At 45.8% G+C, this 16,908-nt stretch overlaps 1 protein-coding gene across 3 annotated transcripts in view; it reads left to right on the forward strand.

The window, feature by feature from the left end:
* The first annotated feature begins 512 nt into the window (after positions 1 to 512).
* SMG7 (SMG7 nonsense mediated mRNA decay factor) overlaps positions 513 to 16,908 on the forward strand; it is a 43,828-nt gene continuing 27,432 nt past the window's right edge. For 2 of the 3 annotated variants that reach the window (XM_072343032.1, XM_072343031.1), the window contains exons 1-3: positions 638 to 816; positions 15,436 to 15,467; positions 16,637 to 16,754. In XM_072343032.1, the coding sequence (XP_072199133.1) occupies positions 788 to 816; positions 15,436 to 15,467; positions 16,637 to 16,754 (179 nt within the window). In that variant the 5' untranslated portion in view covers positions 638 to 787. Of the gene's footprint in view, positions 817 to 15,435; positions 15,468 to 16,636; positions 16,755 to 16,908 lie in introns of all 3 variants that reach the window. The other variant, XM_072343033.1, reaches the window with a different exon arrangement.

Here is a 16,908-nt window from a genome sequence, read left to right on the forward strand (position 1 = left end):
TGTATATACGCGCTCGTATATGCGAAGGTTCCTATATTTGGATGTGACGGAACGCCGTGCCGAGATGCCCCGGGGCGGCAACGCACGGCTTCCCGCCCAAACTCGGCCCGTCGGGAGGCGCCGGGGCCGCCCTCTCCCGCTCGTGGAGAGAGACGGGGCTCCCGCAGGGCGCTCCTCCCAGCAGCGAGGCCTTCCCGGGGGGATCGAGGAGCCCCGGGGCGGCGTGAGGGTACCCCGGGGCGGGGTCGTTGTGCGGGGCGGGCAGCGCCGAAAGCCCGGCCGGGTGGGCGGGCGGGAAGGCGCCGCGGTTGCCGTGGCGACGCCCGGCTGCCCCCCTCAACCCCCCCGGGTTGCTATAGCAGCGGGACAGCCAATCGGCGGCCGCCGCTACGGGTCGGCGTGTAGAAGGCGCGGGGGACGGCTTTGCCGGTGGCGCCGCCGGAAGTAGTGGCGGGGCCGGGCCCGGAAACGCGGCCGGCGCGGCGGGAGGCTCCGGGCGGCGAGGGCCTGAGGACAGCGGAGCGTAGCGGGGCACGGCCGGGCGGCAGCCCGAGGACAGAGGCGGAGGCTGCCGGGGCGGCTCGCGGGCGGCCGGAACGCGGAGCGGGGACGCGCGGCCCCTCCCTTCCTGCCCCTCCCCGCGGCGGCGGCGGGCCCTGCACGGGAAGATGGCGGCGGCGGCCGGAGGCGGCAGCAACAGCGGCAGCGGCGGCGGCGTGGAGGCGGCGGGCCGGGCCGGCCTGTGAGAGCCGCGGCGGGGCGGCACACGGGCAGAGAGAGGCGGAGGATGAGCCTGCTGTGCGCGCAGTACCTCCGGTGAGAGCCTCCGGGCCCCGAGGCGAGGCCGCGGCGAGGGTTGGGGGCTGGGGGCGGGCCCGGGGGGGGGGGGGACCGCAGGGAGCGGGGCCGAGCGGACGGAGCCCGGGCTCGCGGCAAGGTCACGGCGTGTCTGTTCGGGCCGCTGCCTCGCACCGCGCCCCGTGCTGCCCGGCCGCTGCCCGCGGAACCTCGCCGCTGAGCGCCGGGGCGGCCTCGCTGCGGAGCCGTAGTGCCGGGGCTGAGGGAGCGGGCCGTGCTGTGGGATGAAGGGCTCCGGCCTTGGGGGCAGAACGCCGGGTGTGCCCGTGGGATGAGCAGGCTGTGAGTGAGCTTCCCTTCTGGGTGCAGAACGCTTCTGGTAGTTGATCGCTCCAGGAAGAAGCACCGTGAAGCACATGGCCTGGCAGTGTCATTGCCGTACTAAATAATCCTTTGTCCATGCGGTTGTGATCCCTCCAAGCACCTCAAGGGAAAGGTGTTTCTTCACCAAACGGTCATGCTCAGTCTCTCTGAGAAGTTATGGCTTGGGCAAGTTTTCTAGTGTGAGTTCTAGGAGACTTTCACATTTCCACTGTTCTGAAATGCTTGAGCTGCCTCCACTTACTGACTGTACCAGTGTGCTGCTGTCCTCAACCTGTCTGGTGGTGTCTGACTCCCTGGTGATCCAGATCTGTCGCAGCCTCACCTCCCCATTCCCATCCCACCAAACAGAAGCAATTGATCACTCTAATAGTAAGTTCGTGCACCCTTGTAAGGGCTTCCTGCCTGTGCTTAGCTTCTTCCTTCTTTCCAGTCATTTTATCAACAAAAGCTCTAAAACGCTTATTATTAGCTCTCTTCTACTAGCTACTTGCTTTCATATATATCATAATAACAGTCTAATTTCTTGCCTCTGCCCTCATGACTGAGTCTGTCTGCCCTGAGTCGCTGCTCCATCCATGTGTGTCCTACCCAAGTCACCTTCCTGCGCTGGGTGTTTCTCAGTGCTCTGTGTCCTCCTCATGGAGCTGGAAAACCTCATTGCCTGGCAGCATATAGGTAGCAGTCACCTCTTTTTGTCAACTGTTCCTCCAGCAGCATAGCTCAGCTCAGCCTGTATTTGTTTTTCTTCCCTGAGTGCTCTAGTTAGTGGAGTACTTAATGCAACAGGGCACGGATATATTACAAGTAGTGAATTGTCTCTTTGTCACCAAAGATCTGATCTCCTTCATTTAAAAAAAAAAAAAAAGGGGGAAGGAGAATGGAAAACACCCCACAAAACTTTCCAAGTTCTTTGTAGCTAGTGCAGTGCGTGTGTGTTTCAGTTCTGGCTAAGTTTGGGAGGCAGATTCCTTAAAACTGCACAAGGTTTTCTATATCCACCGAAGCAATGCTGTGAGAGTTGGTTTACAGCAGCCCAGACCATAAGGAGGACAGAGAATAGGTCCTCAGACTCTCAGGCTTAGTTCTTTTAGAGCGTTGACTTACAAAGGAGGGCATCCTCCTTCATACTCATCATTGCAAGCTTTATTTGTATGTAGTATTGAAGGGATACATAGACCAAGTGTAGTTATACAAAAAGACAGGTTAACAAAAACATTGTGCTGAATAAAGCTGTGGGGCGATTAGTCTTTGCTAGTCTTTCCCTTCTTAAAGGTAACCAGGGGTAGAAAAGCTTTTGGGGAGATCTTTGTGTTTGAAGTTTAAATGTAAGAGAGCTGAATTTCTAAGGTGACCATGTAATGGTTGAATAACTTGTGAAGTAATGACTCTGCAAGAATTGGGAGACACTGAAAGAGTGAGCAGGGAAGAAAGGGGATTTTCATCCAGACTGCGTTAACTCCTCCACCACCAGTCTCTTGCTTCTTCTCTATGTATACTTTGTGTATATATGGATGTATGTGTATATACATAAATCATGTTTGGAAATAATGTCCTTAAAAGATCATGCCCTTTCAGTAGGAGTACAAGAGCTGGGAAACAGCTGAGACTCCTACAGAAGTGTTCCAGAAAGAACAAAGAAGGTCAGGCACAATATCACCAGTGTTTCTACAGTTGTGGGGAGTACTTTCTTAAGTCATCTTTCTCTACTGTGAGATAGTATTGGAATTTTTCCTTTCCTATTCTTAATATCCTTCTCAAGGTCACCTTTCAAGAGTACATGATTGTGTTCTCCCTCATCTCAATTCAGTTCCCTAGGTACTTCTCTGGGGTCTTTGTCTGAGTTGCTTCACAAAGATCTGCATTAGATATGGCCAGAGGAGTAAAAACTTACAGGAGGCTCCATCAGGGATCTCAGAGAAGAGGCTCTGTTTGTGTGAATGTGTTCTGGGCCTGGTATGTCTGATCTGACTGAGAAATTTGATCTGTATCTTTTGTTCTGCTTGGGGAATCTTTAAGTACACCCCTTAAATCAAACTGAGCATGTAGGACAATCTTACAGCAAGCATTTCATGTATCCTGCTACCTACAAAGGCACTGGTAAGCAAATTATCACTACAGGTAGGATTTCTGATGTAATGCTACTGAAACTGAGCACTTAGTTTCTTCCTTTTCATAAGACAGAACTGAGCTTAGGATCACCTTGTCTGCTTGTGTTTACTGTAAAGAAATGGTCTTTGTTGCCAATTCTGTAGACATTGTATGGTTTTTATATGTTCAAAATGCAGTTAACTTGGATTCAAAAATGTGCTAGCTTGACTGAGATAAGACCGTCTCAATTGCATTTTACAAAGATACGAATTCCACTTTATAGTTAATGTGGTATTACCCTGGTGAATTGTGGCTTTCAGCACAATGTAAATGTAACATAAAAAGTTCCTGAATTACAGGGCTTGAACACTGCTTAGAAATTCTGGTGCTGACAAACCAGTAGTAGGTAGCTTCCTGATGTGTTATGATGAGGCCGTAACCAACTTCATTAAAGGTTTGACTGCTTTAATAATTTAAATTGTGACTCTCTTTTCAAAGACTCAGTAGCTCCATTAACTTTTGCATGGGCCATGTCTCTTCACGGTGGCTCCTTTGCTGTCTGCCAGTCCATGACGCACTTCTTGCAAAGTTTCTTCACTTTTAAATGAAGAAGGGCAGGAGCAGAGGTAATTTAGTGCTGCAATCTTTGCTTGTTCTGGTACCTGTTCCTGATTAGGATGATGTAGAATTGATGTTTGTCAATGCCTGACAGGCACAAACCAGTGCTACTCGAACCCCAACAAAACAGGCAGAGTCAGTTAGTTAACTATCTCGAGAGCACATGGAGGAAGAAGCACATGTAATGTTGGTGTTAGCAGTCAAGTAATGTGTGACTGCAATGTTCTGCCTGGAGTGCACAGAACCCCTGGCACTGGAGGTGACCTCAGGGTGTCCCTGTCCAGCCTCCTGCTCCGGTATGATACCAGCTTGTTCAGCAATTCAGCCAGGTCTTGGCAGCTTCTAATGTCAGGAGCAGCGTTTGCTGTTCTGCTTTACAGCCTTTGTGGTGGAAAAGATCTTTGCACTCAGTTGGTACTTTGTGTATTTTAACTTAAGCTGATATTCCTGCCGCATGCTGCAGCCAGGAGCCCCCAGAGCTCTGCTGCTGGGTGAACACTGTGGCTCTGACTGCCCTGGGGTCTCACAGACCTTGCTCCTGTTGGTCTGTAGGCCTCAGTGATTTGTCTTCACGTCCAATTGGTTTTGGGAAGTTTTCCCTGTGGCTTTTTAATGTTCTGCAATGATTAATGGTACTTTCATGCATTGTTTACTTTTAGATTTTTAAACAGGGGAGAAGTAGCAGAGAGGTCAGAAAACTGCATTGGCTTTCAGAAGGCGCCAGTGTTTACTCTGGGGGAAAATAAAGGCAAAATTTCCACCCCCCTTTTTTTTCCTATACTGTTCTCTGTGCAAGCTGCTTCTAGCATTTGCAAGTAGAATTACCACCAGTGTTTATTATGAGCAATGCTTTTCAAGGGAGAAGGCGGTGGTTTAAAAAGGCAAGTAATTTTGGTGGTGACTACTGTTTGCTACAGATCTACAAACATTGTGGTGACCTACGAAGTGAAAAGTTACAATAAAAAAGAGTGTAAAGCGATTTTCCCCCAGAGGGGATTTGGATTATTGAGCATCCTCCTGCCACCCAGGGCAACTTGTGTGAAGGTCATATCATCTCGTAGCTCTTAATGCTGTGTTTTGCCCAAGATCTGTAGGAACAAGGGATATGTGAATGTCCTGCTTGTTCACTGTCGCTTCTCTTTCTTAAATGGTTTTTGACAGGATTTATCTGCAGAGGGATGGAATCCCATGAGAACTTGAATGCACGAGCGGTTCAGGATGTGATGGGCCCATTTCATCTGGAGTGGCTGGCAGGAGGGTGGCTGTGTGAGTGCAGATGTGGGAAGAGTGCTGCAACAATCAGAACTTGGCCTTTCTTCCTTTATGCTTGGTGAAAGCCCAACATCTGAAGAACTGCTAACAGTAGTGTCCTTTCCTCCTTTTACACTCTCCCCTCAGTACTGGTTTGATGGTGTATGGTTTTTGGTCTCCAGTAGACTGCTTTTGTTTTGTGTTTTTACCTCTGGGTAGTTCTGTGTGAGTGGGTTCCCCATCCTGTCTGTCATTACCACACATGCTGACAAAAGGGGTGAGGTTGTGTGCATGAGGCACTAAGAATAAGGGTAGGGTGGGACTGCAGCTTCTAATGATACAGTGCTCATTCTCTCTAAGCAGTCACTGACCTATAGCCCTGGTAACTAATGCCCTGGTTCCTATGAAGTGTGAAGCCCACATGCCCTGCCTGGCTGGTATCACTGTTGTGAACAGTTACCCAGTTTTCTGTCTGGGCCGAGCAGCCTTATTTATTTGCTTCAGAGCACAGCTTATCACAGATGCTGTTACTTCACTGTGCTTGAGGTTACTTGCAAAGCAGCGTTCCAGTGACCTAGAAGTGCAAGTTAGTGTAAGTAAAGCTATAGCTGTATTTATTTATTCATTTTTGGTTGTAGGGGTGATTCTTGCAGCAGTTGGTTCTTGTTCTAACCTGCATATTCATGCAAAGTTTGATCCGTATTGAAAAGAAGAGGGTTGTGTTGTGGCAATGAAGGCAGGTGATGCTTCCCTGAAGTGTTCACGGGGCCACTTACATTGCATGAAGCACTTTCAGCAGGCTGCCCCTTTCCCTGAATAAAGGCTTCCAGAGGCTTTTTGATGCTTTTCTTCATTCCAGTGCATGGTAAGAAGATACACTTGCCCACTAACTTCTGTTTGGTGACTGCTTGGCTATTTTACGTGATAAAGGAGGAGAGGTTTGTTGTAGCGGAGCAGCTGGTTTTGCTGGATGAGGAGCACTGCTTCTGGAGCTTCGTGGTAGCTGCAAAGATCCATGTGTAGGAGCAGAGTCATACATAAGGAGTGGTGGAAGAGCTGAGGAATATAGCTGTAGGTAAGGAGTGTCAGAGGATGTCAGGTATTGCTGTCCTTGCTTTGAACTAACAGCTTGTTGTCATCTCACTTCAAAACCGTGAGTCTTTCAGGCAAGAGGGAAACAAAAACACAGATCTATTTCCTTAAAATCATTAGTAGGTTGCATAGTTTGGTCCTGTACTTTTAATGTGTTACTAGGAAGGTCACAGACTTCAGCAGTGCTTAGTAACAAACACATTTTCCCATGTGCTAGGATGGCTGAGAGGAATGGCACCTGAATTTGTTCATCTCACTGCAGTGAGTGGAGGGCTGAGTGCCTGTAGGGGTGCTGGGGGTTGTGGGGCTGCCCCTTGGGCTGTAGCTCCTCACAGGTTTGTGCAGGACAGAGGATTGGTGGTTCTGTTTATGCCTCTCAAGTATTCGATCCATTTTAATGTGGCTTTTTTGACTGCTCTTGGCACTGCCTTTAGGTCCTGTTCCTACGCTTGCCTGGGCAATGCTGCTCTTCCCCTGTTCCCAGGAACAGTTCTGATTATAAGCTTGGGGACTTCCTAAACAACCAAATGAGGAGGAAATGGCTTAAGCAGTGTTTTGATACTGTGTATTCCGATTCCTCCAAGCTATATCTGTAGCTGCCCTTTCAAATCAGTGTAACGTGGTGAGTTGAGATGAAATAAGAGCTTTTTGAGTAACGTTAGGCCTGCTTTATTTTCTTTTTGTATTCCAGTAGGACTTGTTTTGGATTATTCACACTGGCTTCTGTGCCCAATAGATTATTGTAAGGAACCAGAAAGCTGATGATTCTCTTGGGATTGTTACATTGCCATGGGAGACCTACTGAATGTCACTGATGGGACTCAAATCAGAGATATCCTTGAGGTACTTGGGAGTCCTGCTAGAGTTAATTGTCTCTTCCTCCTTTAGGGCTATATATATAATATATATATATAAATAATAAAATAAATAATAAATAATAAAAAAATAATGTGTATGTATGTGTATATATGAAAGTGCTATGTCTCTAATACATCATCAGTCTAGTTGTCTTATTTTAATTTCATTGTTGTGGAAGCTATCTTCCTTGCTTCATCAAATATTGGGATGTGTAAGTTGGTTCAGTATATTTTCCCCCCCCCATCTCTGAAGTGTCTCTTTTGAGCTGTCTGGCCCCACTCATGATGTGGCTGCATTGTGTCAGAAAGCTGCTCTGTAGCTGTTAGGAAATGAATAGCTCATTCTGAATTCCGCTGAAACCTTTAAGGCTGATTCTGCCAAATGAACTTGGGGAAGATGTCTTGAATTTACAGTGCTGTGTGCAGAGAGGAGATTATTCATCTGGATACAGCAAAACATACCTTTTGGGCATTGAGAGGCTTTCATCAAGACCCACTTCAGTGTTTCTTGGTGCCTTGATTTTATGAGGTCTTGATGTCTCTTTCTCTCCAGCCAGACTACTGCTAAGGGCAGCCTGTTGCAGGGGCTCCCTGGATTCTCATGTTATTCACAGCAGTCTGATTTCCCTACAGCTGATGGTCAGGAGCAATGGATATGTGGTTATTCTGCTGGGGAAAACCATCTTTCAGCCCTTTTTTTCATAATCTGAGGAATTCTGTCACTGTTTTCAGTTGTAATGAATGGTTCCTGGAATTTGCTTTGCCATGTCCTGTCTTGGTGTCCCTGTGATGAGGAAAGCATGTGGGTATTGCTGTGTGTCAGACAGCTGTGACCATGTGATGTTACCAATCTTTTTTTAAACCAGGGTTTCCTGTAACCAGCAAGGAACCTTTGACAGACTCCAGCTTTGGTTCCTTCTGCAGCTGGTGTTTTTGGCTGTGCCCTTGAGCATTTAAACTCCTAATTGGAGGTGCACTTGAGCCATTGAGAGGGGTCTTTAGGGTGCTTTCCAGACCACCCTTGTGATAGCTAAAAATAGGAGTGTCAACCGCCTGTGCTTATAAAGAGAAGGGTATGTCACCAAACTTCTTTCGGGTATTGAGTAGATGCTTGTAGTCTGTCTTGAAGCATTTTAAGTACTTGTAAGTAGAGGACAATGTAATGACAGAACTCCTAAAAAGAAATTTTGATACAGCCAGCTGTTCCCCCAGAATAACAAGCACAAAAAGCATGATCAAGTCTGATTTGTATGAATGGCAATAGGAACAGTCTCCAAAGAATTTTCACGCTTAAATACATATGCACAGATCTATTTTATGTTAAACTATGAAAACTGTAAGTGCTCTTTGAGCTTCAACATCCAGCTACAGCTGCTAGCAAACCAGAGGAAACATGATTCAATATGGATAAAAATGAGATTTGAGGAAGTCTATTTTTCTGTATGGGCTAACGATAACAAACAAAATGATTGGAAGTGAGCACCGAAAGGGTGCTCAGTGTCCACTTTACAGTGTGTATTTAGAGTTCTGAGATACTGTTTTAAACTCAGGTAAGTCTGTACCCTTTGCATTAAATGAAGTTTTATGATCTAACATGCGCTTCATATGTCACTGTTTCTGCTAACTTCTGAGATAATTAAAGGACTGCAAAACTAAAAGCTGCTATGCTGAGTTCCTGCTTTTCAGCAGTGGTCCAGGAGAATCTTGTTTAAGGAAGAGCTCAGAACCTTTAAGGGTTCAGCTGCCTATCTGTATGGCTGAAAGCACTGTTGTGCATATGGATTTTGGATTTTGAGGTTAAAGCAGAATGATTCATGTGAGTTTCCACACTTGATTGTTAAATGAAGTACAGCACCAAAACTATTCTGTTTTCAAATTTGTTTTGGATGTGCTAGAATTATATACAAAAAAACTTGTATGGTGACAAGGTCGAAGCTACTGTGTTTGCAGAGTGAAGTCCCAGAGCTGAGGTGGTATGCGAGGCAGGAGTATGGACTGGATGATCATAGAGGTCTTTTCCAGCCTTGGTGATACTAAGTGCCAAGAACCTTTAATTATAGATGTGGTTCTGAGGGAAAACTACTTGGCATCCTTTCTGTTCTTCAGGCTGCATGTCCAGGAGCCTTTTCCTCAGCAGCTGCAGATGAAGTAAATGCAATGAGCAGGGCTGCTCTGTGTGAACTGCCGGAGGACAGAATCCTTTATAGCTCTGTATCTGAGGTATTGAGATGTAAATTTGAAATACAAAGATTTTTATAGAAACATTTAATCTCCAAAAGCAGGATTAACCTTGGAAGTTATAAATTTGCTCAGAAGCTTGCTCCTAGCCAATTCATTAATTTTTAAAGCAGGAAAGGTGAGTTACTGGTTAACTGGCAGCAGCTGTGGGAGCATGGTGGTGGCAGCGTGGTTTGGAGGTGGTCTGGAGTTGTGGGCTCAGCTGGCCTTGCTGAGGGAGCAGTGCCCCTTGAGCAGGGAACATGCACCTTGGTTCTCCTTGGGACCCATTTATGCTCAATTTGTGCCCCAAACTGCAAGTTGCATCCTTCCTAGAGAGGGACAGTCCCTGTAGCAGCGCATCTGTTCTTCATTCCCAAGTAAAATGCAATCAGATCTGGGCTGAGAGGTTTCCCTCTCAGCTGAGCACAGCTGTTGCTGTATGTGCAAGGAACCTGCAGTTTTTAGTGGTAGGCTCTTGGCTTTTGCAATGGACAACCCATCTGGTTAGGGGGAGGGATCTCAAAGGTCTCAGTGTACTGAGCAGGGGGAGCATAAGGTTGGGCACACAGCTGTGGCTGCTGAATGGTGGCGGGCTTCACTATGAAGAAGTTATTCCATCTGCTGTGTGTTACTGAAACACAGTGGGGAGCTGCTGATGAGGCTTCTGTAAACTGTTGGCAGTGATGCACTTAGTACCTATTTAATCTCAGAAATGGCTGGTAGAATTCTCCCTGACTGGTGTTCAGTCTTAATACCATTTCTCTGCTTTCAGAGTGCTGTTTGCATTTACCTTCAAGACAGAGGATCAAAAATAATATCTGAGATGCAACTTGCAATGAGAATCATTGTAGCTTGCAGTCATTCAACTGCTTTGTGCAGTTGTTGAATTGCTATAGTGGGTAACTTCAATGCCAGTAGTTCTGCTTTAAGCCTTATGTTTTTTGAGGCTTTGAGTGTAAGGACATCGGACTCAGTGCTTGGAAAGTGCCTGTTCAGAGAGGTGAGTGCTGCAGTACCTGTTGTGGCCTGGCCTAATAGGATCATAGGGATAATGCAGTTTCTAGACCATAGCAACTGTGACCATCAGCAAGGTAACTCAGCTTTCTCTTGAGCTCTCTGCAGAAGACTTCAGGGCAGGCCCCCTCTGTATGAAGGGGGAAAACTTTTGGTGACCTGCTGATCTCTCTCCTCTTGATTTGTGTTTTCCATAGTTCCAGACAGGGTTATCATGATGCCAAGGCTATTAAAAGTAGTTTAATCCCTTAGGTTTATTGTCTCTGTTTTTCCAGCACTTGGCACAAATTAAAATATAGTCAGTAACTGTAATATAATGAGTGAGTACCTGATTTACTACCTATTTATCACAGCTGAGACTTGATGTTGTGTTCACTCTGATCAGGCTAGATTTGGGAGCTCAGAGTACAGTAGTGTTGCACTGTGCAAAGTGTCTCTTGCTTGCTGACTTTCACATCTCACATGGTACTGTGGCAGGATGAACTGCAAGCACTGCTGTATTATGGTGGACAGGGAGGGAGTAGAGCTTTATGGCTTTTTTTTCCTCTGAGGTGTGCACTTTTCTACAGGAGCAGGCTGTGAATGGCTGAGGGCATTGCAAGGAGCCTTTGTGTCTTCACAGCTTTGAGATCTCTTGTCCAGTGAATGGTATATGAAGTTTATAATCTACAATTAGATGATGTGATCTGTGTTGTTTCTATAGTGAGAATGCTATGATAGAATCGTAGAATGGCTTGGGTTGGAAGGGACCCCAGAGATCACCAGGTTCCATTCTCCTGCCACAGGCAGGTCCACCAGCCTCCAGATATGGTACCAGACCAGGTTGCCCAGGGCCACATTCAACCTAGTCTTGAACACCTACAGGATGAGGCTTAAATTATCATAGTTAGCTAAGAAGCTATGTGGTTAGCTCTCAGAGAGAGGAATAGAAATGTGGGTGGAGGCTTTGTGCTTTGTTTTTTCTTCCCCTCAACCATAAGCAGTATCTGTATAGAGATTAGTTTTCTCCTGTATGTGTCCAGTAGAACAATATTCCGAGCAGCTAATAGATCAAGATGGACTGTATGGTCAATGTTTTAAAACTACTGTTACAAAACTCAGCTGAGCTTAACAAGCACTAGTCTTAATGCTTCCTGCTTCTTCTTTAAGGAGGGATGGAGACTTTTTACTCCCATGAAGATTAAATAGGAGAGCAAGCCTGTATAGAGTTCCCTTAGAGTAGCATTTGCCTCATGCGCACATCTTTTTTTAAATCTGGAGGCAAAGGAGCTTTTAAGAGACTTCATGAAGCTGGAGAAGAAAACAAGGAGTCTGACTGAAGGTGACTGAAGGTGCTTAGGCTGTTATTCAGGGATGAGGACTGTCAGTTCTGATCAAATTTGGGGAAAGAGCTGCTTTTGGTGGCTGCTTTGTGAAGGTAATTATTATGACTTGCTTCTAATGGAGCCTAGACTAGGAGGAAGGGGGAGATGAAGAGGAAGATGTAAAAAATAGTAAAACTCCAATTCTGTCTGCTTTCTCACCATGCCACCTGGCTGAGGTGGGAGCAAACAGGTCATGGAGCGGGATTCCCTGTGGAGGGGATGCAGGTAGTGCCTGCTTTGCTTTCTGCTTACAGAATTGCTGGTTTTCTTTGCTTTCAGAGCTGCACTGCTTCTGAATTGAGTGACTGTGTGGCTTTGATCTCCAGCTATAACTTGATAAAGCTACTGGTCAGGAAGTCAGCTGCACCCTGACTTCTGTGGCAACAAGCTTTAAACTCATTAGCATGTGTAAAAATGACAGTAAGATGTCAACTGGTTGAGTTTTTCAAGGAAAATCATTGCTAAGTGCATGAAGGCTGTGCTTTCAGGGCAGAAGGTGTGTGGTGTGTTTGAGTGGATGACTCAGCCTGAAGATGTCTTGCTGGTCAGCGAGAGCTGGCATCACCACGACCTGCTGGTCATACAGCAGGTGGCATCAGCCCTTCTTTAAACCTGTGTATGTTTAAGTGGAGTGGCAACGCTGGTAAGTTTGGAACAGTAAGGATTTCATCAGTGAAAACAAAGCTGCTTTAAGAGAAGCCGTATCTATTGCACATGTGAATAAGTAAAATTATACACAAATAAGAAACTTCACGGACTCCATCTAGCAAAGTCTCAACAGATTGCTAATAAGGCTTTCTACATTAGAAAGTGTTGTTGGTTGCTCTTAGGAATGGGAAGTCCTTATTTCACATAAATGAATAATTTCCTCTGCTTATTTTCCTACTCTTTTAGAAGGAGGAGAGCTTTCTGGCAGTGCCCACATCTGGACAGCTCTGAGCAGTCCTGTCTTTCAGCAAACCTCCATGTGGGTTGTGCATCTCTGGGTTTGCGAGGTTGTGGGCACTTCTTGCTGCTGAGCAATTTCTGCACCTACCTCTGGGGGGGGGGGGGAAGTGCAGGAATATAAACTCATCCTGGGAGTGAAACTACACAGACCATTCAGTACAGTTTTGAGTTGTAGGGTGTTCACAGAACGAGCAGTTGGATTCACGTTGCTCTCACATATCCAGCTGCCCATTTTAGTGCTGAAAATCATCAGTTCCTTGTCAGCGTGTAGCTGGGATTTGATAAAGGAACTGAAATAGCTGCTGGTGTTTTGAGACTGCTAGGGGAAAACCGAATGGAGTTTCCCTCCATGCATGGTGGAAAGCAGTGTGTTGTGCTGTGTTTCTATGAAGTCAGGGCTTTTTGTGGGTGTTGCAGGGTGTGCCAGATCTTACCTGGCTCCTCCTCACTGTGTAAATGAAAGAGTGTGTCCTTTAGATGTTGAACTACTTTACTGACTTGAATGGGAAGTTACTGTATTTGTTTTTCAAGCTCAACTAAAACACAGAATTGAATATGTATTTAGTTAGGAAACCTAACAGGGTAGCTATCATGGTATGCCAAGCTACATGTCCTAACCAAAATTCTTGAAATGTGATATTTGATGAGCTGTGGTTTGTGCTTTTTTGACTCTGGACTAGCAAACTGGTTGGGAAGAAGTGACTTGAAGGCAGGCTGAACTGCTTAGGCAAGCCAGACAAGGAGCTACTTGAGAACGGTATTAAAATGATAAAGTGTGAGTTGCACCAAGCTTGCTGGCAGGCAACACATTTTTGCAGCAGAGTGAGTCATTCTGATGCAATATTAGCTGGTTTGAAAATCTAGGGACCTTTATTACCAAGTGTCCAATGATATCTGTAAATGCCAATTTATGTACATTTGTACTGCATGAAACTATTGCAGGTATCACTGAGCCCTGATGTGTACCTGCTCTGAGCACCAGCAAAGACCTCAGTCTTTGGGAGGCAATGCTTTGCCAGTGATGCAGAGCAGGTTTGCGCTCTCTTAGCCTGTGCTGCTGTCTCTGCTGCAGCTGGAGCTGTTTTATTTACAAGTTATCCTTAGGTGAAAATAAGGAACAGCGTGCTGGTGTGAGACCTGCCTCATTCCTTTGGCCTCGAGGAACTGTTGAAATAATCCAATCCTTTTTATTAAAAAATGTAGTGATAATTTCTTTAGTGTATTGTGCTGTAAGCTTATCAGATAGGTGAGGCAGCTTGCATTACAGCTAGTGATGAGATTTGTATGACAGGTACTTGTCCTGGGAGCTTGTGAGGATAGTTGTACAAATCAGATCTAAACATTTATGTCTAAGCATTTTTTTTGTGGGGGGGCAGAGAGTGAAATTTGGGCAAAAATCTTTTTTGGTAGAGTTTCCAAAGAAGAGTTGCACAGAAATATGGAAGGCTAAAGTGTCTCTTTGGTGACTCCACCACCTTCCTGGGCAGCCCATTCCAATACCTGACCACCCTTTCAGAGCAGTAGTATTTCCTAACATCCAGCCTGAACCTCCCCTGCCGCGGCTTGAAGCCATTCCCTCTAGTCCTATCACGAGTTACACAAGAGAGGAGGCTGGCCCCCAGCTCACTACAGCCTCCCTTCAGGTAGTTACAGAGAGCAATAAGGTCTCCCCTGAGCCTCCTCTTCTCCAGACTGGACAATCCCAGCTCCTTCATCCACTCTTCATATGGCCTGTGCTCCAGACACCTCACCAGCTTTGTTGCCCTTCTTTGAACATGTTCCAGGGCCTCAATGTCTTTCCTGCAGTGAGGAGCCCAAAACTGGACGCCATACTTTTGGTATGGCCTCACCAGAGCTGAGTACTGGGGGACAATTTACTCCCCTTGTCTGGCTTGGCAACACTGTTTCTGATGCAAGAAAGCCAGGATGCCACTGGCCTTCACTGCTGGCTCAAGTTCAGCTGAGCATCAGTCAATACCCCCCAGGTCCATTTCCTCTACACAGTCTTCCAGCCACTCTGCCCCAAGCCTGTAGTGCTGCCTGGGGTTGTTATGGCCAAAGTGCAGGACCCAGCATTTGGTCTTCTTGAACCTCATCCCATTGGCATTAGCCCAGCATATCTGTTATGAGAAATCTAGAATAGGTTTGAGGAAAGTGTGTGAGGAAGGTATGGTTTTACTTCTGTTAGGATGTTCTACGTTTAACTACAGCCTTGGGTGTATCCCATTGCTCCCTGGCAGATGCATTGGAAAGCTGGTCTTGCCATGACTTTGGTGAGGTAGTGCAAGGGGAGATACTTGGGGAAGCTATAGTTCTTGCAGTGTATCTTAGGGAAGGCTGGTAGAGTGTGGTGGTGGGCAGAGGGCTTGCAGCAAGGCACTGACAGGCACTGGTGGGAGTTTTCAGTGCTCTGGAAGCATTTCACATGTGGCAACTTATGGGAATTTCACATTCCCAGTTACAGGTAAGGAAGTGCCACTTATATGCCAGGACACTGCTGCCAGGCAGACCTTACAATACTGTGTAATATTCTTTAGTTCTTATGTTTTTTTTTCTGAAACAGACTTAATCTAAGAAGGGGAAGTTGAACAACTGACTTTTATTATGGTGTGGAAGTAGAAGAAAACATTGATAAACAGCAATGACTTAAATCTGTAACTCAGGTAGTAAGCTGGATTATTTAGGTTGTAGGGAGCCTCACAGGAGCTGGCCCTGTTGTCTATGCTCAGAGTTGCATGAATGTGGTTTAGCATAATTTGATCTGTGTCTTTCTAATTTATTGTTTGATTGCTTTCCTACAGGCAGGCAGAAGTCCTGAAGGCTGACATGACAGGTAATTGCCTTTGTTATGTAGTGGATCTAGCTAATAATGTTTGCTTATTGTTTGTCTTCCTTTTGTGTGCTCCTTGCACTTACACTCCTGAGATTTCTCTGTGCAGCATTATGTTAAAAGTTTGTTCTCTGCATGTAAATAAATATCAATATAGTCTTAACAACTGTGCTTGTCTCTTCTGTATCTAAAGTACATGTATTCTTAAAGTTGATTTTCAGTGTGTTAAAAAGCATTTGGAAACGGATCATGTTCCTATTTCTCTCTCTTTAGAGGCGAGAAAGAAACTCCTGTCCAGACTATTGCAGGAACTGCTGCACTTTGGGTTAGCAGTGTGGATGGGATCTTGCTAGTTTACAGAAATCTGGGTGATGGAAATGTTGATCCAAGCACGACCACATGTGTTACAACATGCTACAAGCTGACTTTTAAACTGGTTATTTATGGAAAATGAGAGTGGTTTATATTAATGCCTCAGCCACTTGAACAATAAACCTATGCTCAGCCAAGATTAGTGTCTTGGTGTAGCACATGGCAGCAGGTTGGTGGGGTCCCTGCAGGAGCATTCTGTCTTTATCCATCTAGCCCAGCGGAATGGCTTCCCTGGGGCAACGTGTGTCCTGTGTGCTCCAGCAGCCACAGCCTGGGTGATTTTACAAGGCTTGGGCAACTGTACTGTGTAATTTGTGATAGTGGGGGACTGTGTTTGCACTCACCTTCAAATGATGTTGAGCAGAAGGCAGCAAAGTGTTTAGAACATGGCAAGCATGCAGCCATGCTTCCCTGTGGTGTTTCCCTAAACAGCATTAGCTCATGGACTCTCCTACTTACTTGCACTTGATGGATTTCTTTTCTACGAAGTTTTTCAGCCTCCTCTGGATTTTAGAATTCATCCAGTGACAAGAAGTTCTGCAACATAACAGCTCATGGAGAATCACTCCTTTCTGTTTCTTCAGCTTTCCTGCTGCTGACTTTGTTAATTTCTAGTTATTATAGGATTAATCCCAGTCCCTCTGTAGTTTTTGTATTTCAAAGTTCTAATGAATCTGTGAGAAAAGTGGGTGTTTGACCTCTTATACTGTGCTGTACTTTTTCATTTGGTAGTGCAGTGGATAATCAATACAATTTGAGTACTTAAAAACTATTGTCTATTTTTGCTTTTTGTTGTTCAGATTCAAAGCTGGGTCCAGCAGAAGTCTGGACATCCAGACAAGCTCTACAGGACTTATATCAGAAAATGCTTGTGACTGATTTGGAGTACGCTTTAGATAAAAAAGTGGAGCAGGACCTGTAAGTACACATCATTAAATCTGTGTGTGTGTGTGTGTGTGTAACGTGTGCTGATGGGCAGGAAATCCCAGTGCTTACAGAAAAGTGATTTGTTTCCTATGAAATGATTGCCTTATTTCCTTTAAAGTGAGAGCTTTGGGGTGGGACATGAGAA

Source organism: Excalfactoria chinensis, chromosome 8 (genome assembly GCF_039878825.1).
Source record: "Excalfactoria chinensis isolate bCotChi1 chromosome 8, bCotChi1.hap2, whole genome shotgun sequence".
NCBI classification, from domain to species: Eukaryota; Metazoa; Chordata; class Aves; order Galliformes; family Phasianidae; genus Excalfactoria; species Excalfactoria chinensis.